General features: G+C 51.7%; 12 protein-coding genes across 12 annotated transcripts; 8 read left to right on the top strand and 4 right to left on the bottom strand.

Annotated features, from left to right (window-relative positions):
- Positions 1-600: 600 nt before the first annotated feature.
- SPSK_01474 (uncharacterized protein) lies at positions 601-3,120 on the bottom strand (the record flags this gene model as incomplete). Its single annotated transcript, XM_016728386.1, has 1 exon — positions 601-3,120. One exon carries the CDS (start codon positions 3,118-3,120, stop codon positions 601-603), a length of 2,520 nt encoding a protein of 839 aa, XP_016590034.1.
- A 1,015-nt stretch (positions 3,121-4,135) lies between these two features.
- On the top strand, positions 4,136-5,714 carry SPSK_01672 (RuvB-like protein 2; the record flags this gene model as incomplete). Its single annotated transcript, XM_016728579.1, has 3 exons — positions 4,136-4,144; positions 4,223-4,449; positions 4,535-5,714. The coding sequence occupies 3 exons, from the start codon at positions 4,136-4,138 to the stop codon at positions 5,712-5,714; spliced, it is 1,416 nt and encodes a 471-aa protein (XP_016590033.1).
- Positions 5,715-6,092: 378 nt separating this feature from the next.
- Positions 6,093-7,694, bottom strand: SPSK_01662 (CD2 antigen cytoplasmic tail-binding protein 2; the record flags this gene model as incomplete). Its single annotated transcript, XM_016728569.1, has 1 exon — positions 6,093-7,694. The coding sequence occupies one exon, from the start codon at positions 7,692-7,694 to the stop codon at positions 6,093-6,095; it is 1,602 nt and encodes a 533-aa protein (XP_016590032.1).
- Positions 7,695-8,256: 562 nt separating this feature from the next.
- SPSK_01772 (ubiquitin fusion degradation protein 1) lies at positions 8,257-9,522 on the top strand (the record flags this gene model as incomplete). The annotated part of the gene is made up of 2 exons (XM_016728676.1): positions 8,257-8,259; positions 8,350-9,522. 2 exons carry the CDS (start codon positions 8,257-8,259, stop codon positions 9,520-9,522), a joined length of 1,176 nt encoding a protein of 391 aa, XP_016590031.1.
- A 400-nt stretch (positions 9,523-9,922) lies between these two features.
- Positions 9,923-10,748, bottom strand: SPSK_01909 (uncharacterized protein; the record flags this gene model as incomplete). The annotated part of the gene is made up of 2 exons (XM_016728808.1): positions 9,923-10,513; positions 10,566-10,748. The coding sequence occupies 2 exons, from the start codon at positions 10,746-10,748 to the stop codon at positions 9,923-9,925; spliced, it is 774 nt and encodes a 257-aa protein (XP_016590030.1).
- A 1,460-nt stretch (positions 10,749-12,208) lies between these two features.
- On the bottom strand, positions 12,209-13,792 carry SPSK_01668 (uncharacterized protein; the record flags this gene model as incomplete). The annotated part of the gene is made up of 2 exons (XM_016728575.1): positions 12,209-13,603; positions 13,676-13,792. 2 exons carry the CDS (start codon positions 13,790-13,792, stop codon positions 12,209-12,211), a joined length of 1,512 nt encoding a protein of 503 aa, XP_016590029.1.
- Positions 13,793-16,876: 3,084 nt separating this feature from the next.
- On the top strand, positions 16,877-18,552 carry SPSK_01647 (uncharacterized protein; the record flags this gene model as incomplete). Its single annotated transcript, XM_016728555.1, has 2 exons — positions 16,877-17,031; positions 17,106-18,552. 2 exons carry the CDS (start codon positions 16,877-16,879, stop codon positions 18,550-18,552), a joined length of 1,602 nt encoding a protein of 533 aa, XP_016590028.1.
- A 1,448-nt stretch (positions 18,553-20,000) lies between these two features.
- On the top strand, positions 20,001-20,216 carry SPSK_02105 (uncharacterized protein; the record flags this gene model as incomplete). The annotated part of the gene is made up of 1 exon (XM_016728998.1): positions 20,001-20,216. One exon carries the CDS (start codon positions 20,001-20,003, stop codon positions 20,214-20,216), a length of 216 nt encoding a protein of 71 aa, XP_016590027.1.
- A 687-nt stretch (positions 20,217-20,903) lies between these two features.
- On the top strand, positions 20,904-21,672 carry SPSK_01928 (uncharacterized protein; the record flags this gene model as incomplete). The annotated part of the gene is made up of 2 exons (XM_016728826.1): positions 20,904-21,064; positions 21,144-21,672. The coding sequence occupies 2 exons, from the start codon at positions 20,904-20,906 to the stop codon at positions 21,670-21,672; spliced, it is 690 nt and encodes a 229-aa protein (XP_016590026.1).
- Positions 21,673-21,762: 90 nt separating this feature from the next.
- On the top strand, positions 21,763-22,407 carry SPSK_01965 (uncharacterized protein; the record flags this gene model as incomplete). Its single annotated transcript, XM_016728863.1, has 3 exons — positions 21,763-21,914; positions 22,039-22,284; positions 22,365-22,407. The coding sequence occupies 3 exons, from the start codon at positions 21,763-21,765 to the stop codon at positions 22,405-22,407; spliced, it is 441 nt and encodes a 146-aa protein (XP_016590025.1).
- An 865-nt stretch (positions 22,408-23,272) lies between these two features.
- SPSK_02014 (uncharacterized protein) lies at positions 23,273-23,767 on the top strand (the record flags this gene model as incomplete). Its single annotated transcript, XM_016728912.1, has 1 exon — positions 23,273-23,767. One exon carries the CDS (start codon positions 23,273-23,275, stop codon positions 23,765-23,767), a length of 495 nt encoding a protein of 164 aa, XP_016590024.1.
- A 165-nt stretch (positions 23,768-23,932) lies between these two features.
- Positions 23,933-24,508, top strand: SPSK_01986 (uncharacterized protein; the record flags this gene model as incomplete). Its single annotated transcript, XM_016728884.1, has 1 exon — positions 23,933-24,508. The coding sequence occupies one exon, from the start codon at positions 23,933-23,935 to the stop codon at positions 24,506-24,508; it is 576 nt and encodes a 191-aa protein (XP_016590023.1).
- Positions 24,509-25,268: the final 760 nt, after the last annotated feature.

The following is a 25,268-nucleotide window of genomic DNA, read 5'->3' as shown; positions in this document are numbered from 1 at the left end:
ATGAAGCCTAATAGAAGCAGCACCAACAATGGCGCATATCGACGACAGGCCAATCACTAGCAATCCGTCGAAAGTGCAGAGTTGAGGAGGACGCCACCATACCTTCCGTTTTGGGGAGCTCTCAATTTATTGAGGGAACAACCAATTGCGTTGCTTAAAGTGAGGAAAGAACAAAGCGTTCGAGGGTGAAGTCAACAATGGGCAGGCTCAACGTTTGTGGAGGCCGAAAGCGGTACATCTAAGACACTACAAATCCGCGGCAACACACATCAAGATAACAACCATAACGGGCACAGTCTGTGCTATCACCATTGTAGTTTCCGAATTTGATCTGATTGTCTTCGTCGGGTATTTTAACTCTCCGTCGAGTACTATTGCATTACAACAAAAGTCGCCATTGCATAGCCACGCTTTGACAGTTGCAGATATACCAGGTATTATCCGTCAAGTCCCAATGACCAAATATTATCGCACCTAATAGATAATAAAAGGCAACATGGCCCTTGTAACAAAATGATGCAATCTCCGAGGTCATAAAATACTAAGTGTAGGTTGGCTGCCAAAATAAGGGGCTGCCAATAATAGTCTGAGCCTCGCAGGCTACGAACTGGCGGACGCCGAGGCCACGGCAGCACCGTTCACAGGGCGGTTCGTCGGGCTGTTCGTGGAAGCATTGCCGTTGGGTGTAGTCCCGCTGGTCTTTTGCCGCTTTATCATCGACGAGGATTCACCCACATGACCTCCGTTGTCCGCACGTCCTGCCAAAAGCCGCTTCTGGCCTACCGGCGCAGCTATGATATCTTCCAGTTTTTGGATAGTCTCGTCGGTGATTCGGTTGTTTTGCTTTATTAAATTGACATCGAGCCCAATTCTCTTCACGTCTTCCTGCAGTTGCCGTGCATTTGGGTACATTTTCTCCAAGTGGCCGATGATAGCGTGGAATAAGTCCTTGGTTGTCAGGTTGTTGAATTGCGAGTCCAGTGTCGAAACCATCATCCTCAGAGTGGCACATTGCCCGTCAAACTCGACCCGCACCGCCCGTACATCATCCTCTGAATACTGCATTCTCTGCTGAAGAAGCCGCATTTCTTTTTCGAGGTCTCGTACATCGGGGTTGCTACCAGGTTGTGACGATTTCGTTGCCGGTCCTGTGTTCGATACTCGCGTGACGGCCGGCGGCATAGCCGTAAGTTGCTCCATAGGCTCAATAGGCTCAGCAGGGCCAACTGTGCTAACGGGCTCTGGCACCGGAGAGAGAAATGGTTCCAGCGTTGTTTCTGCCATATCCACATCGGTGTTGGCTGTCGTAGACGCTATTCGGGCGTTGTCGGTGGTAGAGCCAGGCAGCTCTTTGAGATCCCGAAGAGTCCTTTCGAGCTCCTTCAGACGTTCACTATCCATAGATCGTTCCTTGGTCTCCTTGTCGATGAGATCACCAAATGTCACGGCCAAGTTGTCCCATCCCGTACGCACTTCTTTCCGCAGTTCGTCGCGAAGTTTGTTTCTCTCGATGCTGTTTAATGCAACCGCCTTCGCCTGCCGCGATTGTATATTTTCGACCGTCTCCGGTATCTTCTCCAGTGGACCAATTCGCTCATTAAGCCTACTGATTTCTATCCGCAAGCTCGTAAAGTCGTCTCCAGGAAACGCCAGCGGTGTTGTAGTGGGCGGTGTTCCAGCATTCGAGGCAGTAGGGGCGGGAACAGGTGCAGTTTTAGAACCTGTTCCATGCACCTTATCATGCTGTCCTTGCGACTGTCCGTCTGCTGGCGGGGATGTTTTTAAGCCAGACTCAATTGCAAGCATTTCAGTCCTCAATTTTCCAAGAGCGATTTCCTGCTTCTCCAGCTTCTCCATCAGCTGCGGCTTCTCTATTGTCATGAAGTCGTTTATTGGCTTTAAAACAACAGAATCGATCTTTGTAATGTTTGCACTGTGGTCGGCCACAATTGCCTGTATGCTTCCGATCATAGATGCGTGAGTTTGCGACTCCGCGGTAAGTTTATCGACCTGCGGTACAAGTTCTGTGCTTGTACCACTTGCGGCGTCTATCGTCGAGCTCATACTGTCCACTCTTGTGGTTAGAGATTCTACGAGTCCAGCCAAAACTCTGACTTGATCTCGTAGCGTCGTATTCTCTTCCTCCAAGGTTTCCAGAGACCGGCCTTGAAGTTTTGACTCCAAGACCTCCTGCCTTGTGTTAAGGCTTTTCACATCTCCTTCCAAGGTAGCAACTGGTTGCTTCCACGCAAAGAAATGTGGCATAAAGTTTTTGACTGCCGAGGTAAGATCTCCCGTGCTCTTGGCCACATTCTGCTCGGCAACCTCTCGCCGTCTAATCTCAGCGTCTGATTTTGGCCTGTGGAGCTCAGGCAAGGACGGAAAGTCGGAGTTTTTGGAAAGTGCTCGCATTTGCTCTTCTCTCCTTTTGTCCAGTACGTCGAGAGACTTCTTAGCATGCTCATGCTCCCCCAAATCTCTAGCCTTCCTGAGGATGGACAACAGCATGTGGGCCAAAGAATCCTTAGTCTTGGTTTCGATTGGCTTGGGGTGGCTGTTTGTGACCAGAGGAATCTTGTCGTTGAGACTTGTCGGGGTTCTGGGTTCGGAGTGTGACGAAGCAGATTGGACGGCATGCCTCAGCTCGGCCTTTGGACCTTTGGGTACTGTTGCACGAGAAAAAGTGTCAGTCATCTGTACAACTGGAGGGTGTGAGAGCAGAGAAAGTTGCATCCAGTCGGAGCATGCAAAGTCCAGACGCGCAAGATACGAACCTGGCCGTCCCTCAAATGGCTTCTTCTGTGGAGCGGCATCGAGTGCGCCCTTTGTTGCCGTCTCCATTGGCCTCTGGTCCCGTTCTTGCCCAGTCGGACTTAAAATGGTATTATTTGAAGCGCCAGAAGATCGATCCCGACTCCGGTCCCGGTCAATATCCCGGCCCCATCGGCGATCTCTCTCTCTGCCGCGGTCCCTTTCATGGTCTCGGTCTCGATTCCTGTCGTATTCTCTGTCTCGGTTGCTGTCCCGCGAGTAGCGAGACGGTTGGCTCCTACGGAAATCGTAATCGTCCGAGTCTCGCCGCCATGTATCAGCGGATTGGTACCGATGATCGTGCACCATGACAAGCTGTCATCGAGACTGTGACAGTCTGTGGCGTGGGAAGTGGCTGTGCTTTCTCTCTTGTATTCGTCGACCGTTGCCCTACGGTACGCCGGCTATTCAGAAGACGTCGTTGTTGGGACGGCTAAACTGCTGTATGTGCAGAAGTGGCGTGTGTGGAGCGCGTGCGTTACACGTCTATGCGAACGCGCGGATTCCAACGATTAGGAAGCACGAGGGGTTGTGGGTACGGTCGATAAGGGTATCTGATTATGCTGTAGATGGATGTTGGACTGAAGGTTTCGTTCTGTCGTCGAGATTAAGGGTTACTGGAAGCACAAAATAGGGGACGAGGAGATTTTGGCTGCAGAGATGGGATACTATTTTCGTGTTGGTGGTATGCTCCCGCTTTTCAGCTGAACTGCAGGGGCTGCGTCTGTAGAATTTCGTTTCGTTCTCTGATTGTATTTGGGCGCTGCCATATGGGCGTGTTTTTTTTTTTTTGAGATATTGCAAATACGGAAACACGACATGACATTTGTTGACTTCATGCCATCGGATGAGGCAGGAGCGCCTTGGAAATATTACTTTGGGAAGGCGCAAGTGGTGAAGCACTTCCCTGGGGTCGCGCGTACTCCGTTTTGCAACAAATCCAACTGCAATAGGCTAGGCTTACCACACTGTCAAAGAGGCACACTGACTTTCAGTCACGGCAGCAGTTGATAAGATTAGGAGATAAGTACCTTGGACACCTCATATCCACACAAATGTAAACCAAACTAGCTTTGGGAATTGTACTGGATACATTCTTACAATCCCTTGAGCTCAGCACTCAACCAGCCGCCGAAACGCGCCTGTAATAATTCGTACCACCCTCTACACTTGCGGCCCTCTTTCCCAAAAATTTTAGACCTATTTGACAGCGCGCGCAGCCAACTTATCACCACAATAGTACGGCCATCACTCTCGCTTAACGACAATTGACGACCAACACGAGTGGACGCACGGGACTGACCTGTTTCTCTTTTCTGCAAAGATGGCTGCTGTATGTTTCTTCGAATCCTGACCAATGCTTCGCCGTGGCGAGCGTGGCTAACGTGTGTCTTCTCCCTCTCTGGTATAGACCGTGATCACCTCCTCCGACAGCAAGGACATTCGGGGCCTGAACCTCATTGCTGCCCATTCCCACATCCGTGGGCTTGGCGTCGATGCTGATACACTCGAGCCGCGCCAGTTGTCTCAGGGCCTTGTTGGCCAGGAGAAGGCTCGCAAGGCGGCTGCCGTGATTCTGGAGATGATCAAGCAGGGCAAGATTGCCGGCCGCGCCGTTCTCATTGCCGGACCACCTAGGTAAGTGTACCAATGTGTTGGTGGTTGACCTAGGCTGTGCAAATGTTGGCGTTGACTGACGTGATATGTTCTTTCTCGACAACAGCACCGGAAAAACAGCTATTGCAACAGGAATGGCGCAGTCCCTCGGCCCCGACGTGCCGTTTACGTCCCTTGCTTCGTCCGAAATCTTCTCGCTGGAGATGAGCAAGACCGAAGCCCTTACACAGGCATTCCGCAAATCCATCGGTGTGCGCATTAAGGAGGAGAGCGAGATCATGGAGGGCGAGGTGGTCGAGATCCAGATCGACCGCAGCGTCACGGGCAGTGCCAAGCAGGGCAAGCTGACAATCAAGACCACCGACATGGAGGCCATCTACGATATGGGTAGCAAGATGATTGACGCGATGACCAAGGAGCGTGTGATGGCTGGCGACATTATCTCCATCGACAAGTCGTCAGGCAAGATCACCAAGCTGGGCCGCTCGTATGCGCGGTCGCGGGACTACGACGCCATGGGTGTCGACACCAAGTTCGTGCAGTGCCCCGAGGGTGAGCTGCAGAAGCGTAAAGAGGTCGTCCACACCGTTTCGCTGCACGAAATTGACGTGATCAACTCGCGGACACAGGGTTTCTTGGCGCTGTTCGCGGGTGACACCGGCGAGATCCGCAGCGAGATCCGTGACCAGATCAACACAAAGGTGGCCGAGTGGAAGGAGGAGGGCAAGGCGGAGATTGTGCCCGGCGTGCTGTTCATCGATGAGGTGCATATGCTGGATATTGAGTGCTTCTCGTACATCAACCGTGCGCTGGAGGTGAACCTGGCGCCCATTGTCATTATGGCAAGCAACCGCGGCCAGTCGCGCATCCGGGGCACAGACTACAAGAGCCCGCACGGCCTGCCGCTGGACTTTTTGGACCGCGTGTCCATCATCTCGACGCAGCCGTACGGACCCGAGGAGATCAACAAGATCCTGGGCATCCGGGCACAGGAAGAGGAGGTTGAGCTGACGCCGGACGCGCTGGCGCTGCTGACCAAGATTGGCCAGGAGACGGGCCTGCGCTATGCCAGCAACCTGATCACGACGTCGCAGCTAGTGAGCGCGAAGCGTCGTGCGAAGCAAGTGTCGGTTGAGGACGTGCAGCGGAGCTTCAAGCTGTTCTACGACCCGGTGCGCAGCGTCAAGTTTGTGTCCGAGTCGGAGAAGCGGCTGATTGGCAACGACGGCGTAGTCGACTTTTCGCTGACGGCAAACGGCCACGGCGAGAAGATGGACATGAGCTAAGGTGGATAATGGACGTATACCGTCTAGAGGTGACAACGATCTGTTTTATTGTTTTTTGTGTTTCTTTTTGCCTTACACAGTCAACTTGGTCTTGTAGAAGCTTACAGACTAGCTACCTTTGTCTTTTATGCTCTTTGCTGTTTACGACTTTTATAGCTGCCTCGGGGGACGGAAAAAAAGGCGTCATGGAGTGGGATGGTAGATTATAATTAAAATACATTGTATTAGTAAAACCGATTTCCCTGTCATATATTTACCATCATACCTTTGACGTAAATTAATTGTGGTTTTATTGTAAACCTATTCTCTCGTTGACCAAAACTCCGCCCACATGCGTTGGATTTTATATTATCATATTTAAGCCCAAGGTGTTGCCGGTCATGCAAAAGAGACATCCTTGCGCCAAGCACCGCCGCTCCCTGCTGGTCGAAACTCAACGCCTTCGAAATAGCCAGCATCCTGCCATGCCTTCATGGTCGGTGCATCGTAGGGCCCTTGCTTTACTCCACCGTCTCGGCCATCAATCCACCGATATTCCCATAGCTTGGCAGCGTTAACGTCTTTTGGAACGCCATTGTCTACCGGCTTTTCTGGGTCAACCCACGTTTCGCCAGTCTCGACGCGATATTCTTTGATGAGCTTCTCCCGGACCATGTCGTAGATCTCGGCATAGTCGCGGTTTAGTAGACGGTCGGCAGCTTCCGTAATGACGTCAATCTCCTTCTTCAGCCGCGCCTGCTTTGGGTCATCAGCCGCCTTGGGTTCTCCAGACGCATTCGTCTTGTCGACGTCCATCTGGTCTGCATCGTCGCCATCGTCGCCGCTCTGGGCCTGCTTCTTCTTCTCCATCTGCTTGAGCCGCCACGCTGGGATGCGCTTGTTTTTTGGCTTCTTGGACTGATTTGCGTTCTTGCCCAGCCGCGCGAGTGCTGCGAGTGGCGTTTCGCCAGGCTCCAGGCGTGTAATCAGCGCCCCAAACACATCCGCTGTTATGATATCGTCCTCTTCCCGGCGGACCTGCCGCAGTTCGGCCTCGCGCTTTTCGTGTGCAGCCGCGGCACGTTTCATCTCCTTCTTGCTCACACCTTCAAGCCACCTGTCGTGCAGGTCGTCCGCGTCGGCGGCTTTTCGGATGTAGTTGCCGGACTCGTCAAAGGCACCTTCTTCTTGTTCTTGGCGCATGTTGAAGGCGTCGATGCGAGGCGCGTGCTTCTTGAGACCGCCCGGACCGACTTCTTCGTCCACGCCCTCCTCCTGGATGGCGAGCTCGGCATCCTCCTCGTCACTGCTTGACTCCTCGTCAAGGCGAACGTGGCCGCCGCTTTTGCTGTCTTCTTCCTGGCCCTCGATATTTCGCAAGAACCGCACTTCCTTCCACTTTTTCTTGCCCGTCTCATCGGTATCGCCATCTCCGTTTTTGCTCGCCTTTTTTGTTCTGGTCTTTTCATCTTCGTCATCGTCGCCGCCACCAAACATGTCGTCGTCATCATCGTCGGCATTGTCACCGCCGCCCTTGCCACCGTTCTTCTCATCTCCCACTGGCTCGCCCTTGAGCCGCTTGTCGTAGTTGTCCAGCTCGTCAAACAAGTTAACCTCTACGTCTGGATTCCCTGACACGCTAAATCCCACGCCGGCATCGGATGCCTTTGCTGGCCGTTTCCGCTGTGCCGCACGTGCGTTGAACGTCTCATTGTCCGAGTCTGAGTCGTAACCGTCAATGTTGACCGCGCCGCGCTTTGTTGCGCCTGCGTTCACGCCAATCACATCTGCCTCCAGCACCTCGTCGTCTTCACGCGCTTCTGGGGCCAACGCCGATGGGTTGCGCATATCGAAAGTAACCTTCTTGCCTGGATCGTGACCACTAGCACCCTCATCGTCGCTCCCATTTCCATCTCCTCCTCCACCTCCGCCACCGTGATGTTGTCGCGCAAAGGACTCGCCGGCGCGTTTTGGCCGCGCAGCGGCATATCTGGATGACATTGTGTGGATGTCTTGAGGAATGTGGGTATATGAAATATCGAACTCAATTCGAAAGATGTGAGCTGTCCAAAGTATGATTGCAAAATGGTGTGGTGTTCGCAAGGCTGTGGAGCTTTGCAGAAGCCTTGACAGTATAGCATACACCAAAAATGACCTAATAAGGCCTAGATCGGCTGCGTCACATGACTCTACAGAGATGTTCAGGCGCCGTTTTAGCACCTATCCCGCTGTAACTGGGCAGACCAGCGACAGCTTTGCCCCTCGTTTGGCAGGCGTCTTGTTGTCTGAAGCTCCCAACTTCCCCGACCAGTGGGTGGGTCCGCAAATCGTCATTGTTAGCTGCCTCAGCCAACAGAGGCAACAACGCACGCACCAATATCTCCGACGTACACAACTTGCCACATGGTGAACGACGACTCTTCACTTTCCACCACCCAACGGATTTCCGACACCTCTCTCTTTGTGCACCGTTATCAGTACATGCAGTCAACCTTCTCGACCCACGAAAAGAGATCTACACCCGACGCCTTTTACAGCGACTCTTGAAGAATAGCAACATAAAATGGTGAGGCGTGCATCAAACATACCTCCAGGTGCTCTATTCTTCTCTTGGACTCGCGAATTCGGTCTGACTCTGCTTTCTTTCTCCGTCTAGTATAACACCGGCTATGGCTTCGACCCCCGGCGTGGCGGCCGCGGTGCCGCTGCGATGCGCTTCGACGAATACTACCGCTGCTACCCAATGGCCATGGCACCAGGCAACGACCGTCCCGAGCTCAACTACGGCTCCAAGATCCTGCTGCCGCCGTCGGCGCTCGATAAGGTGTCCCGGCTGCATGTGCAGTGGCCGCTGTTGATGGAGATGGTCAACGCAGAAAAGGGCAAGCACTCGCACTGCGGCGTGCTCGAGTTTGTGGCCGAAGAGGGCCGGGCCTACATCCCGCAGTGGATGATGCAGACGCTGCAGCTGGACGTTGGTGACATGATTCAGATCAAGACGACGTCACTCGAGCTGGCTCGCATGGTCAAGCTGCAGCCACAGTCGCCCGCATTTCTCGATATTAGCGATCCCAAGGCCGTGCTGGAGCGCGCATTCCGCAACTTTGCCACGCTGACCAAGGGCGACGTCTTCAGCTTTGAATACAACGGCGATGTGTACGACGTGGCGGTCCTAGAAGTCAAGCCCGAGACGGACAAGATGGGCGTCAGCATGATCGAGACGGACGTGTCCGTGGACTTTGCACCGCCCGTGGGCTACGTCGAGCCGGACCGGAGCGCCCTATCAGCGGCGGCCAAGAACAGCGGCACCAGCACGCCCCGCAGCGTGGCAGGGACCGGTCTCAGCGGTGGACTGCCGGCGGGCGGTGTGCTGCACAGCCAGGGCAGCATGGCGCAGGCGATCAACTACGATGCCATCGCACCGGGCTCGGCCGCGCATGTGGGCACCAACTTTGAAGGCGAGGGTCATCGGATCGGCACCAAGAAAGGAAAGGGCGCAGCAGCAACCACCGCCTCGTCAGCGTCAACACCTAAGAAGCCGTCGACACCCGTAGCCGGTGTGTCGAGCAACAAGGCCGAAGGCTCTGGCAATACGCGCCGGAGAACGGGCCCTCAACCATTACGGTTGCCTGCGAACAAGCTGTTCTTTGGGTACCACATCCGGCCGGTGAAGACCAAGGAGCAAAAGGAGGAGGAGGCAGCCAATGCCGGCAAGCCACAATACTTTGCGGGTCAAGGTCAGAGTCTGCGCGTGACTCAGGCAGTGAAGAAGAAGGGCAGCGACAAGGATGACGAGTCTTCGGGAACGGAAAAGAAACCGCGGAGGTAAAGGTTGCGATGAGACATCCTTGAATTGTTTTTGTATTTTTCTATGGTAGTCATGATCTTCAGATTACGCGAAGACAGGGTATGGCGTTTTGGGGTTACTAATTCGACTGTCAATACAGACACTACGTTGTGCTTTCTTTGCCTTTTACAGTCACCAAACAAATAGATGAATGATCGCTTTATTTGAGTTTCAGATATGTCTTTTCTTTCGTTCTGACATCGTCCGTCCACCGTATGAATGATTCTTCTTACTCATTTTCCTGTAGACCACATGTCCTCTAGGGTAACCCTTGCGAGCCTCCGGCGTCAATTCATTCATTCATTCGCATATATAGTCCCTTTAACATTCCCGTCACTTTGCGTGCAACCTCGTAGTCCAGTGGGTGTTTCCGTAGAGTTAATTAAATCTCGCTCTCATCTTTGATCAATTCGTCTCCATGGCACTTGACTCTAGGAGGAGTCACAGTAATGCTGTCAAGCATCACGTCATCAACGCAATGGCCAGCTACACCCTTATCCTCGGCGTTCGCCAAGTTCTTATCCTCACTGCCACTCTCTGAGGCTGAAGGCGTGCGCTGCTGCGCGCGGTGGAAGGGGAGGGGGCTTCTGCCCTGTTTCTTGTCAGTGGCCGGTTCGGGACTTGCTTTGGGAGTGGCCTCAGGAGTGGCCTCAGAATTGGCCTCGAGCTTGACATCACGAAGCTTCTTGACATTGGCTTCAGAGAGCTCCATACTGACGGCCTTTCCCGTGTTGGTCTTGCGGCGCTTGGCACTCTTGGGCGGTGTAAGAGGAGCCGCTTCCGTGTCCTCATTGTCGGCATCAGCGGCATCGCTTGCAGCAGAAACAGCAACGGCGGTGGTGCCCTTGGTCTTGCGCGGCTTGCGTGGTGTGTTTGGCGTACGTGGAGTGCGTGGAGTGCGCGGCGTCTTGACAACGGCTGTGTTGGTGCGCGAGTCGAGACCAAGCTTTTGCTTGATCTGGTAGAAGCGTTTCTAAAAGTGTTAGGGATGCCTTTTTGGAATCGGGAAAGGATGAAGATCTCACCTTGGCCACAGCGGCGTTCTTGAATCCAGAGTCAGTGGCGACGCCGTCCCAATCTATGTCAGGCTGGTTGTTCATGTTCTTGATCATGTTGAAAAAGAACATGGCCTCCTGAGGGCTGGGATCGGGGAAGCCTGGGGCACTGGTGGTGTCGGTGGCAACATCTTGAGCCGCGGTATCTTCCATTGTGGATAGCTGGTGATCATCTGCTGTCAATGGACAGTGTTAACAGATGGATGGACGTGAGGTGTTTGAGGTGTCGTGGCAGAGGGGGGGGGAAGGGCTAAAGGTTTCAATAAGCTGAGCTGTGATAGTGAAGAGAGAAGGCCGTCGTGAAAGGAAAGAAAGAAGTAAGAGAAGGATATGCGGGGAGGGAACAAAGAAGGGGAGAACTTGAAAGTAAGTGAATGGAAATTTGAAGGGATTTCTGTATGATAATATTTTATAAATTTAAAAAAGAGAAAGAATTCTCAACAGTCTAAAGAATAAATGTATTAATAAATAGATAAAATAAATATTGAAGGGCGCAGAAAATAAAATGAACGTCAGCTTGTGCCTCAACGTTAAGTGAAGGAAAGCTGAGAGAAAGGATGAAGGCAAGTGAGACTTAAAGGTGATTGAATATTCACGGTCACGATCTGAGGACGAGTTGAAAAAACTGGAGAATGGCTGGCGCAACCATGTCATTAGACGACATAGACGTACTGATCCTGGGAGTTTAAAAGAGCTTATCAACGAATTTCCGAGCAAATTCAAAATCAAGTGAAACGAAACTCATTGAAGAATTGAGCTTGTTTATTTTGACCATAAAATGTGAGACGAAAGTCAAGTTCGTCTGAGCTCGGACTAGTTGTGTTGGTTAGTTTATTACGTGGGACGAAAGAACAAACCAAAGCCCGGCGTAATGGCTGCGAAGGCTAACCTTATAAACTGGAGGAGTTTACTGTACAACATATTTGACACATAGTACACAAGATAAGAGACAAGTGAATGTGAATGAGAAGTAGAGATTTGCATGTTAGTTGTGGTGAATGTAGAATAACGAGTGAATATGAATATGAAGGCCCCTTGCATTATGTGGCCTTTCATTTTTCTTTTGTTTTTCTTCTTTTCTTTCTATATTACATCCGACTTGGCGAGACAAGCCATCGAGAGGAAAATGTAAAAGCAGCTCAACGCTGGCAACAAATAAACAGACCGCATCGTTTCGAGTGGTGCACAACAGTTTGGAACATCAACATTGAAAAAAAAAAGGAACGCAGACAACATGTTGACAGGCACGTAGAAGAATCAGCAAAACAACAATACCTGCAGAGAAAGTCATCCGAACGCCGTAAAACTTGAACGTACAACAATCCGAAACAGGAATCCCACGCAATATTGCCAATAAAAAAGACCGAACCGAAAGGTAGAAAAAAAAAACATAAATATTGCGCTTCGTCATTCCGCAGCTTTTTTTTTGCCGTCGTGTTTGTTGCCTTGTTTGTAACTTTCCATCCGAACGTGTTGACAAAACGAAAAAAAATAGGAAACCGGAGAAAGCAAAACGAAAAACGAAAAAAGGGAGTATAAATATAAGAACATAAATTCCGTAAGAGAAGCAAAACAGAAAGACACATAACAACAGAAAACAAAACCAGCAGGACTCAGATACTGTGGTTCTGGTCGGAGCCGTTGGCCTGCGTAAGCATCACGTCCCAGCCGTTGTTCTTGGTGAAGGCCTGGGCCATGAGAGACGCTTGTAGAGCTTCCTGCTCCTGCTGCTGCTGCTGGCTGTTGTACTGCGTCTGAAAGAGACTGGGCATCGACTGGGTATCGCCGGCAATGCTGCCGTCTTGGTTGGCGCCGCCGCCGCCACCCACGACGTCGAGGGTCGTACTGTATGGGGACATGTCAAAGGCAGGCATAGCAGGCGACGAGAAGGGAGTAGCCATCCACGGCGATGGATGACCAGTCGTGCTGTTGCTGCCACCGCCATTGTTGTTGCCAAAGTCAAACGTAGGATCAAGACCACCAACGGACGCCAGGTCGCTCATGATGGGGATCTGCGTGTGGTGGGCAAAGTGCTGCCGGTGGTTATGGTGCGCGCCAAGGTGGAGATCTGTGTCGCTGCTCGGCGTCATCATCCGCGTCTGACGGATCATCATTTGCGGCTGGGGATGATGACGGTGGTGATTCGGTGCTGTGTCCGTCATGGATCCGGCTGAGTGGTGGCGCATCATCAAGACACCACCGAGGTTGACAGGGCTGGTTGCGGACGAGGAGGCGGATGCCGTCGCCGTGGGCAGCGTTGGCAGCGACAAGATGCGAGAAGAGGAAGAGGACATGGCACCGCGTGGGAGGGGGATCTGGTGAAGGGTGCCGGGCTTCATCGTCGGCGAGAACGCGTACATTTTTCTCAGTTTCTTCGTACGATCTTGATTGGCAATGGATTCCATGGACGGAACAGTCTCTGTGGGAGGCGAGGGAAGAGACGACGTGAACGATGTCTGGGACAACTGCAAGTCGTCCACCGCCTTCTCCGTCGTGGTCTTGGTGTCAAGGAATCCCGGGTCCTGCTTTAGCTTTTGGAGGAGCTTGCTGTCCTTGCTGTCTTTATCCTTGTCCGGAGTGTCTGGAAGGAGGCCAGTGTTGTAATCCGAAAAAAAGTCCGGGTCTGGGGATAAGTTGTCCTTGTTCTCCTTTTCATCCGGGTTGGCTACTTCTTTCTTCTTCATAACGACATTCTTAATGTCATCGCTCTCCGTGTCTCGTAGCCTCTTTGTGCTTCCTGACGCCGCGCCCGTTCTCTTATTGCCCTTGGGGTCATTGGATTTCGTTTTGGATTCTCTGCGAGGGAGTGTTTGCTGGACGATGCCGGCCTTGTCTTCGTCAAAGTTGCCGTTGCTTTCATTCTTGGGCGCTGCCGCGGCTGCGGCCGCCTTCTTTGCAACCTGGGAATCAATGGATTGGCGGAAGCGGGAGTACCGCATCCGAGCAGCGTGGCCATTGGAAATGCGTTCGAGGAGGGCAGGGTCAGCAGCTACTTGGTTCCAGTCAATCTGCGAAGGAAGGTTAGATCAGATGATGCGAAGATAGGGTAACTGCGAAGACAGTGGAAATGAAACACTTACGTCCTTCAAGGACTTCTGCTTCAGCATTGCATACAACAGACGAGCAATCGCCTTGTCGGGATTTATCCCGGAGCTGCCGCTCTCGCCGCTGCTGGCGCCGTTGTTACTGGAGCCCATTGTGAAAGACGGCGGTAGTTTGATTTCTGAGTTTTTGAAAGTAAAGAAGCAAAGGGAGAAAAACGAGGGCCTTGTTCCTGTCGAAGAAAGACGACGTCTATATAAGAAAATTTTAGGTCACGAAAGTGAAACAGATAAAAGGCAGCCAGAAGGGGTGCGTATTATAGGATGGCTGGTGAAAACACGGGTGATTGGACGAGAATAGGAAATGCAGAACAGAGAAAAGGCCGAGAAAAGAGGGCCGAGAGGAGAGGGCACAGAGGGGATGGACACGGTACGATCTCGGCCTGATGCCCGGTGTGTTGTTTCAACAGTTTGAATAGGGCCGGTGTAGAGGTGAGACGAAAGGAACGATGGGAACGAGAGATGAAAGGCTACAGAGAGAACACGAATGAAGAATTAGAGTGGTGGGAGGAGAGAAGAGAGAAGATACGGCAGACGTGAACCAGAAAGAGAGAAAAAAAAAGAATCAAGTGTTTGGGCGGGAGGCGAGGTCCCAGGAATATATGCGGCTGAGGTAAAATTGTTGGCTTGGGTGGGGATGGGGGTGTGCACAGGGGAGGGGGCTACGAAGAACGGCGGAGGAACGGGCGTCTACATATATTCACGAATGCCCAGGACCTTTTCTCTTGCTATTTTTTCCCCACGATAAATCCTTTTCGAAGATCTTCGCTCGGAAGAAGATTGTCACAATGGAAACGTTGTCATTCGCTACCTGGAAAGGAGAATATGTAGGGTGTGGACAGTAAAAGACATGAGAAAAAGAAAGAGAAAAAAACACGAGAGTGGGCGAATGTCGACTGACAAACACAGAAATGCTGATGGGAGGGCAGTAGTTGTCACAAGGTTGGCCGGTGTAAGAGAGACAAAGAGCGGCAAGAGGGTGCGCTTGTAGCGGAAATGGCTAGCTGTGTGCTAGGAGAGTCGAAGAGACAAACACAGAAAAACATATTCAAATACAAAACGTTAGGCAAAGTAGCGCCGATAAGAAACGAAAAAGAGAATTCTGGATGGGCACGCGGCTTATATACGTCGCAGCTTACGTAGAATTGCGACAAGATGACGAGGCGGACGAGCACGAGAACAAATAAAAAGGAAAAAGAGTCAACGAGAGGCAGAACGAAAGGATACTGCCCCTGCAGATGCGATGTACAATGGCGCGTGCTTCCAATATGTGAAGCGCGGCCAAGATGACAATCAAGGCTGAGCGGTTGCCTGGTTAATTACTGGACAGTTTCAGGTGACAACCGCAATGTACATACACAAGAGCACGGCGTGAACGTGAAAGTAATGAATTGGGAGTGCAAAGAGAAGCTACAGCACGAGAGCGAAAGAGGGTGGGTGGAGATAAAAGTACAAAGACGAGGGAATACCAGTTCGCGTAAAGTGGTTTTCTTTTAGCACAGGGCAGAGGGCAGGGGTGAAGGGTGTGGCCTACGTTGCGTTACCGGAAAAATGGAGCCAATGTGACAGTCGACTGAGAAGAGGGCGAGAGGTGTTGAATGTGAACGCACCGTCGAAGAGAGGATAAGGATTAGTTAAACGACGGGCGACAAATGATAAACGATGGTTGAAACAGAGGCAGTCCAGGCCGTGACCTATGACGAGGCGTGCGGGACGGCAAGGGTTGTTGGAACGACGACAAAGTGAGTCACTGGTGCCAGGAAATAAAATGCAAAAGTCCGGAACAGACGAGTAAAAGACGAGAAAAGCTAAAAGAGAAACGAGCCAAGAGGAACGACACAAGACCAGGTCGCGTTCAGGTTAGCGGAGCGATCTTGACCGCCCCTCCGATCCGCCTGCTCCACGTTTGGAAGGTCAGAAAAAAGCAAGGACAACAGGAAAGTTGCCAAGCAGCGGCAGCCTGCTCGATTGGAGACGAAAATAAGAGGAGAAAAGGGAAACGTGCAAGGCTGACGAAGGATGGCAAAATTTGAAGTGCGAAAACGAGGCGAACTGCAATTCGCAAAACGAGAGGACAATTACGGCGAAAGAGACGGTCATTTGCAATGGGCTGCCTTGCAAAAAGAAACGAACAGAAACAGGATGGGATGGGGGGAGGAGGGAAAGGGGGTGAGACCCAAGGAATGCAGGGGGATGCGCATTAGTGTTGAGAGCAGAATTTGCGATGCTCCGTCGACTGGGAGCGAAAAACGGGAAACAGAGGAAAAATGGGAAAGTCCAGACAAAAGATGTGCGACACGTCACGTCCGGCAGGGGCGGGGTGGGAGGCTTGGGGTGGGAAGGAGGCACCGGCGCCAAAATGGACACGATATTGACGCCTGAGCACATGATCTGACAAAAAAGTGGAGACAGCCACTTTAACAAGTTCGACAAAGAGGGGCGGCAAGAGCAACGGAGACAGCGAGAATTCAGGCAGCAGCTGGGGCCCCCCACTTTTCTGGATTGTCTCCCTTGCGTCAGTTTGTTGCCTTGTGGCCTGAGGAGAGTGGGCCAAGATAAAGTCCTCGGAGACGCGCGAGGACGACGAGCAAGAGGACGAATTTACGCCGTAGACCTTGCTGCATGTTCGTAGACTGGCTAGACTCGCCGGCAACCTATTTACGCGCTTTCGGATAGAGTCACGTGCATCTGAGTACCAGGAAGGACGCAACTGAGCTAGCTATTCGTGTTCCCGCCAGTAGTGCATGTTCCTTCCCCTCACTGTACCAGCCCCAGCCTCGCGTTAGGGGATAGGTGTGTCCGCCGCCAAATCGTAAACACTTTGACATGCCTCAAACCTCAATCTCTCTGCACACCCAAAACACCATTGCACAACACAACGACAAAACGGTGGCTCGCTGCGGAGCACCTTGAAACAACTGTGGAGAGTAGTAGCAATCACAAGCGCGCCAGGCCGTCGAGTCTGTTGACCAGCAAGAGTCGAGACCACTGTACTCACCCGCACGCTCATCCACACCCTATTATTATTAGGACTCCATTTCGCTCCACTTCACGTCGGAAATCGAGGCTCCTTCAAGGTCGATTTTGCTATGAGAGCCAGCGTATGAGAGAGGCGCCGACCGCACTCTTCCGCCTCTGTCGCCGCGCCTGGCCGGGCTGAGACCTGCTTTCTTACATACGATGAACAGCAAGAACTGGAACGACCGAGCGGACAAGGACCTCTTTTTCACCATTCTGTCGGTCAAACACATTGGCGTCATTAGCGGCGCAGAATGGACCATTATCGGGAAACACATGCGCACCCTCGGCTACGGATTCTCCAATGAAGGTTGCCGGTATGTGCTCCAGTTGTTGGCGGTTTTTGTGAGATACGACATGCCTTCTATGGCACTAATGCCTTCCCTTCCAGACAACACTTTCAAGGCCTTCGGCGTGCGCAAAACAAGATCGAGCCGGCCAATGGCACGATACCGCGTAGCGGTGCCAGCAGTGCCGCGGCTGCATCCGCAAATCGGATTGATCCAGCGCTGAATCCCATCACACGCCGGCCGGGCGGCCCTGGTCGACGGCGGTCACGGAAGCTGTCCTCGGCAGCCGAGGACTGTGAGGGCAACGGTGATGACACCCGTGCCGACACGAGACTAAGCTCCCGGGTGGACGACAACACGGCGTCCATGGTCACCGCGTTGGCCGATGTGAAAGCTGACGTGGACGCCGACGACAGCAAGGTCGACCCTGACGGCGAGGGTGAGATCGACCCTGATGCCCCGATTACTGCTGCAACACCCGGTCCGTTGTCTACGGGGAACGGCACTGCAGCCGACTTGAGCTCGGATCTCCTTGCTGTGGCCACAGCGAGCGGTCTGCAGCCTCTCTTGGCACATACACACGGCCACGCTCCTGTCCACCCACCGCGAGGAATAGGCAATGGCTCGTCTGCAGACAATGTGGCTGGACTGGCTGCCAGTGGCGTGGTCGGCAACAATCTTGGGGCCGCGACTGCCGACGCACCTTTACATCACAACCACAACCACGACCCGCATCAGCTAGAACAGCATCTACATGGGCATCAGGTTCCACAACACCACATGGTACAGGAACACCACCACCACCACGAACAAAAACAACAACAACAAGAACAAGAACAACACTACCACCACCAGCAACAACAGCAGCAGCAGCAACACCAGCACCTGCAACATCAACACCAACATATTCACCAACACGTACCGCAACAGCATCAAAGCCACCGACCATTACCACAAGACGTGCTTCCAAACAACAAGCAAAGAACCCCGGGTGTCGACGATGCACCTGTACAAACGGACTATGCGGAGCTCTTCGCTCAAGAAAAGCTTGCTCATCAGCAGCTCCTCCAGCAGCATCTGCGCGAACAGAGGCAATTTCAGGAACGGCAGCACCAGATTCTCAGCCAGCATCGTCTCCAACAATTCATTGAGCAACAACAGCAGCAGCAGCAGCAACAACAACAACATAACAATACAGAACCCAAACTACATTCGCTCGAAGACGCTGCTGGCGAAGATGAAGACGTGCCTGGAATGGGTCCCGTCAGTGTGCCCGGAAGCGCCAGCATCAGCGCCAGCGTCGGTGCCAGTGTCGGCTTGGGCATGGCGAACATGGGCACACAAGTCATGGGTGAACCGGGCATACCGGCAGAGCATGACGCGGATGGTGAACATGAGGACGATAGTGCATCCGACGACGAACACGACGACGACCACGAAGCAAAACGACAAAAGCTGGACTCTGACGCTCATGACTCGACGCTCGAGGACGAAGCGGTTTTGACCGCGCTGGCTGCACACAACCGTGCCGCTTTTCCGACAGAGTGAGTCCACCTCTCTCCTTGCCACAAAGGCTCTATCCCCTGCTAACAATCCAGTTTCCATTACGGCGAAGCATAGAATGCATCCGAACTCATGGAAACACCTGGCCTGCTCTGGTGGGATCTTTAGAGCTTGAGACGAATCTACGACAACCAATTTCAGCACCGGATACAAGGGCCTGACGACAGTGCCTTACGACAGACTTTGTTTTCCACGAATTTCTTTACAAATTTCCGCTTGCACTTACGACTGAAAGACATGATTTTTAAATGACAACTCTGCGAGGGGATATAACAATTGGGTTCACTTGCATATCTAGGGGGAAGACGACATTTTGGGATTTCTTGGTTGGATTTGTTTCTCGATTAGGGATGGGTGTGCTCCAATGGCCTCCCCATTTTGTGCCTTTATTGGATCCTTTTATATTTGTCCATGTTTGGTTAGCGAGTGCTGAATGAAGATATGATTTATATGATTTACGTGATTTATTCTTTGTCACACCTTTCGTGTTAAGCTTAACTCGTGCATTGCTTTCACGTCGTCCACACCGCCATCAGATCTTCATGATCGTTTATGAACAGAGGAGCGACCCCTTTCCCACACTCCACTACAGCCCATGAAATGGTGTTGCAACGAGCGTAGTCAATATCTCCACGTCTTCGGCTTACAATTGCAACATCGCCACTCTTCTACGATTCGTCGCCGACATATTTACACCCATACATCTACAAACGCTCATCTTCTACGACAAAGCACCACCTAACTGCGTGTCCAGCAGTCCACTTGCCTAATCACGAAAACCCTACAAGCCAGCACAGGTCACCATGTCGTCCAGCGAGGTTGACAAGGCCGAGGTTACCAACAAGGTATGTCGACGGTAATCTCGGGGCCGGAAAGACAGCTAGAATAGCAATGTTGCAATGCTTGCACCATCGCTGACGTTCTAGTGGGACAACGACGGCCACATGAAGCTCTGCGTCGCGCTCAACGAGGCCCTCATCGCCGCCGACAGCTCTGCCGCCAAGCAAAGCGAGGTTATCATGGCGTCCTTTGCCGCCAGCAACGCGACCTTTACCTGGGAAGGTGTGCGGTAGGTTTATATAAAGTTGTGCTGATTTTGCGCGTTCTGGTCGATTTACAGAGGTCGGATTTTGTAGTCGTTTGCTTCTCCCACTGTTCCACGTTTGAGTTTTACGTTCCTTTACCTTGCCCAACTGTTCGATGACGCATCTGTCTTCTCGCCTGCGCTACTCTACTCCCTACCACGTCACTGCTCCTACTCGATACTGCTTCACTTTTGAATCTTCGTCTCTCATACGGCCTGTTGCTTCTTTACTTCTCTTCTCCTGCTTTGATACACTTGTCATATCGCTTCTCCATTCACTGCAAGCTCTTCAACTTGCTGCCCCTCCGAACGCTCCTCGATCCCATTTTCAACCAACCCATCACCCATTATGCCTATCAAGTGGGATGAAGGGGCCATGTCTGCGCTCTTCCTGTCGGTGGTGGCAGTGGCCTGCCCGCCTTCGATGACGGATGAGCAGAAGAACCAAATCGTCGCCGATATGCATGGCCGAGGATATGACGTGAACTGGAATGGCATTCGGTATTTCGCACACGCCCCCTTTCCACTCTGTGATTTTTTGCAAAAGCATTCGCATAGTTTATAACGTGACTCGTTGTCCTTCCTCGTATATCGCGTTTATGTTTTCTTGCCTTCGTTTCAACTTGTCACCACTTGACTCTGCCCTTCCTCAACACTACCCAATCCTCGCAAGTCAATACCACCACACCAACACTTCCACATCAATCCTCACCACAGTCACCAAACCATCATCAAATCACAACGTCACTTTTCAACCGTCATTATGTCCAAGTGGGATGGTAACATAAAAGACGACCTGCTCATGGCGCTCTACATCTACTCTACGCCCAGTGCCGAACAGAAGCAGCAGATAGTCGCCTATCTTGGTGCCCATGGCCACGTCATTACCTGGGATGCTATTCGGTATTTTCTCCTTTTGCCTTTACCTGCTGCTTCTGCACCTCTCGCTATTTTTTTTTCATTGGTCTTGGGCTTGATTTTCTGTTCTTATCGGTGCTTTTTGCCCATAGTTTGTGGCTCCTTCGTTCTTCCTCCTGTGGCCAACCCAAAAATATACTTAAACCCCTCGCCATCGTCTCGCGTTTCGCTCCTTTTCTACCTATTTCTCCCATCGATCTGCTCTTACATTCACTCTTTTTTCACCACAACTACGATTACGCCAGAGCCGAAGCTCCTCTGCACTTTATTCTACCCTCATCCTTGTGTTCCTCTCCCTCTTTTCTATTCCTTAAGCTCAACTACTCAACGCACAATGTCGACCAAGCGGTTCAGTCAAAACTGGGATGAGCATGGCGTTTATCGCGATATACTTCTGGCTTTGATCTCCTTGACTAAGCCGTCGCAGGGCACCCTCAAAGAGATCGTGGAGATTACCACCCAACAAGGACATCAATTCACATTTCACGGCCTCAAGTAAGACTATGGATGTTTTTCACGCTTTCACGCTACTTTTCGTCCCATTTCACCTAACTTCACTTTTATTCACTCGCAGTCGTTATTTGCATTTTTCCAACGTTCTATACTTCAACATCTACCTCTCCTACTTTACACTCTCTTACCCTTTCTCCTACTCTACTAAATCTCCTTCTTTCTTCAACTACCTTGTTCCTCACAAACCACCAGATCAGCACATCAGTAGTCATCGCCTCGTCACCGTCCTCTCATTCTTCACTATGTCTGCTGAGAAGCGCTTCGCTCAAGACTGGAACGCTCCAGGTGTCTACCGAGACATTTTGGTCGCCATGGTCGAAGAGTACAAGCCACCGGCTGCTAATCTCAAGAAGATTGTCGAAGAAATGACCAAGCTGGGATACCAGTTTACCTTCCGCGGACTAGAGTACTACTCCCTCTGTCTAGCTCTTTATTCACCGTCTTTACCTGCCTCCTACAAACTTGCTCCAGTCATCCTGTTTCTACTCAGCACCCGCTCAAGCACAAGAACAAACACAAACACAGAGCCAGTGGCTGCCCCCTTCGTCCTCTTCACTTCTACCTCGCCACACACTCCCGACTTTCAATAAGACGCTCATTTTTACCTGACTTTTCACTTCCCTCTTTCTTGCCTAGCTCTACCATCCATCTACTTGTCTATCCACTGTCTTCTGCCCAACATGGCCCACTACAGACACACTTGGGACGCCGACAGCAACCGGGACTTGCTCATCGCCATGTATGAGACGCTGTCTCCCGGTGCTGAGCAGATCCGGGCCATTGTCGAGCGTACCACCGAAATGGGCTACGAATTCACGCCCAAAGCAGTTGTGTACTTTCTTCTATACTTTTGTTATTGCCTTTCGTCTTGTTTATCTTTACACTCGTCATTTATCACATCCATTCTGGTTTTCTCTTGTCTGTTAAAGCACTCACTAATCACATCTGTTTTCCAGCCAACATCTGCAGAAGCTCCGCCGTACCGTGGGCTCTGGCGAGCCTGGCGTGGCTCCCGCCACTCCCAAGACCCCTCGTACACCCAAGACGCCCCGTGCCAAGGGCACACCCAAGAGCGGCGGCAAGCGCAAGAACGCCGCCAAGACCGAAGAGGATAGTGACGATCCATCCGTCAAAGAAATATCTGCCAAAAAGGCCAAGACCGAGCAGAGTGAGGGCAGCGAGGACTTTGCTGTCAAGGATGAGTACGTTGTTTGTTTGCCTCGTACGGCTGAAGCTCTCCAGTGCTTGAAAATACACCTTACTAACAACGTGGTCTCAACAGGCTCACCTCGGAGGCAGACAAGTCTGCCGAGGAGGGCATTTAAGCCTCGCTCAAGCCCGCAAATTCACACAGAAAACGTGAGCCCAACACGACTTGGTGATACGATATGGATGGAATCAATAAATATTATACCCCTGCATTGAAACAGGTTGAGAAGAAAGTCGGGCAAGACTCTGTGGTGAAAGAAAGGAACGTTGCGGATGTCTACGGATCGTTTAAGAAAGTCTGAATTTCCAATCGATGATTTCCCCTCCTAAACTTGTATAGAAATGTGTAAGCGTAACAGAAGTGTAGGCCACGAGCATACGGAGGGAGCAGATGTCACTGGGGAAAAAATCATCATGAGAGCAAGCACAGAAGATAACTACCCTCGCAGAGATGCCCTCCAAGTGACTGTATATCTGCCCTTTAGGTTGACTGCTGGCCTTGAGTTTCTATCCCCGTAGCTCCGTCCCTGGTAAGTGCTCGGACGACCTGGCCTGTGTCATACTGCGTGAGGAAAGAATGGCAGTGTCGTCTGTGTAACTGCTGCCGGAAAGAAGGGACGACAACTTGCCCAGTGGTCGCGCCTTCCACGACCTGGCAACATAGCAGCCACAGCATAGGACAAGGCAACAACATCAATGTCCACCCGCGACAAGTAAACAGAGAGTCTTCCTATGAGGCCAACGTCGTTTCTGTTCCTCTATTCACCAACAACGCAACCAAATAGGCGTCCATTTCCAACTCGCTACTTCATGTGTTTCACCACGTCAAGCATTATTCCTCTCATCGTTATCGAAGCTAGTATTGCCTATCGAGACAGACGTTAGCATCCATTCATAGTTTGCTGTTGGAACCTCGCGAAACACACAACCGCAACTTCTCAGTCTTCCATCGCGCCTTTCTTGTTTATGTCAAAAGCCAAAATGATTCCTCTAGCCGGTCCAGAAACGATTTCAGGCGGCGGTTCCGCCAAGACTCCACCGACGCAGCTCAGGCTCTCAGACTCTCAAAACGCAGGAGGTCCAGCGCGGGAGGCTGTAGACGCTTGGGTCGGCGCATCCGGTGCTTCCATCTCTCATCGAGAACCAAGCCCATCGCGACGCAGGAGCCCGCGACGGCTGACTGTATACTCGCGGTGGGAGAATGGACCCAAGTCGACGGGTCGGATACCACAACAATTCAAGAAGTGGAAGGCGGCTCGGGTTGGAACGAAGAACGAAAAGCGCCGCGGTTTAAATCGCTTTTCGGTGCCTCTGGGTTTGTGGAGGTCGAGAAGCCCCAAGCGAGCCTGCTCTCTGTCAAAGGCAAGCTCAACCAAGAGTATCCCACCAAGAAAGAATTTGTACCTGAAGCTGAGCTCTGCTCAAGACAGAAAAAGACAAAGCTCACCTCTGAAACCCAACGTGAGCCAGGGTTAGAAGACGCGTTTTACTTCTCCGTTACATGTACACAGAAGCAAAACAAGTCTTGGCCTGCCCTCGAAGGGCCATGATTTATCGGAGGCGGGAAACCAGCCTCAGCTGGACAGAGCACAAACCGAGCCCTGTTATAAGGTCAATAATAGTAGAGACAGCACCGTCGAAATGTGGATGCGAGATTGGTCTAGCTGGTTCGACGGAATCGGAAGAATAGCCAAACGTGTCGCGGAGCAGGACGCAGATGCTTGTATCGGGGGCCGTTTTCGCGACCGTCTCGGTGCAGAAGACGAAACGACGTCGTCCTTATCAGTTAATGCCACCTCAATCAACTCGTTTATGGCTGCAGGGACGTCCCCGGACCACACAGGCAGGAACACTTCTCCGATGCACGACTCGTTCAGAAGATCACCAGGAGAAGTCGAGCCTACCCAATGGCGGACACAGCGCCCCACAACTCACGACACTCGTCAGACCTTCGGGCCGGGGATTGAACATACCAGGAACGGTTCCAATGACGACGGCTACAGAGATAGGCACTCTGCCTCACAGGTTTCTTTTGAGAAGGTTTATTGTGACGGATACGATGCTGGGCGCTCCCAAGCGCTCGGTGTTTTGCAGGGGATTCGAGAGCAGGTCGAAAAGAAATTCTTGCGGTTGCACAACGGGCCAGACATGTATTGCGAGCTTCCTGATGCATATATCCGTGACTCTCCATGTAATGGGACATTGTCCTGGTCTTGAACTGGCATCCACCTTGCAGGCACCATGCAGGCATACGGTCGAGTGTCTGGCGGGAATCAAATGGATCTGCAGACGGGTGGAAAGATGGATGACACGTTGCCTGTCCAAGACTGGTGATTGTCAGAGTCGAAGACATTTCTACTCCAGAGGGGACAAAAAAAATAAAACGCTCGAAGACGGGTCTGTCGAGGCCAGGATAGTGATAGAAAGAAAACAGCGAGACATACACGATTATTTTCTTGGTAGAAAGAAGAAATTAAAGCAACTTCGTGTGGCCACAACATGTTTTATGCCAGTCCGGCTTCTGATTTTGACCGTCAAGAGATGCACAAATACATCGAATGGATATTTCTAGCAACAGAGACTTCGCTGACAGAATTAACATCACACTCTTGAAGCCTATGTGCTAGTTGCTCAACTGAAAAAAAGCAACGTTGCTCGTAATAGCCAGCTGAGCTAGGCAGCCTATGTAGACGGGCTTTGAATTTCTTGTTTGCACCTTCCTCCGCTTGATTGTTTACTCTCAGACGCTCCTTCCTTCCCTTCCCTCCCTCGCACTTGAACGCTCCTTCCCTATCCTCTCCCCTCCTTCCCGGTGATTTATTTTGCTCTGACACGTCTCCTTTCTACGCTCTCCCTTCGATATTTTTTTCTTACTCTGCACACCAACACTTTCCTCTTTTCACTCTTCCACACACCAACAAACGCATTCACTTTGTTCTTAGCCTCGTGAGCAGCCTCTCTCACCACCTCGCCGTTA

Source organism: Sporothrix schenckii, assembly GCF_000961545.1.
Source record: "Sporothrix schenckii 1099-18 chromosome Unknown Cont42, whole genome shotgun sequence".
Lineage (NCBI taxonomy): Eukaryota > Fungi > Ascomycota > Sordariomycetes > Ophiostomatales > Ophiostomataceae > Sporothrix > Sporothrix schenckii.
The sequence above is the reverse complement of the archived record's forward strand: the minus strand, read 5'-3'. Positions and strand labels throughout refer to the sequence as shown.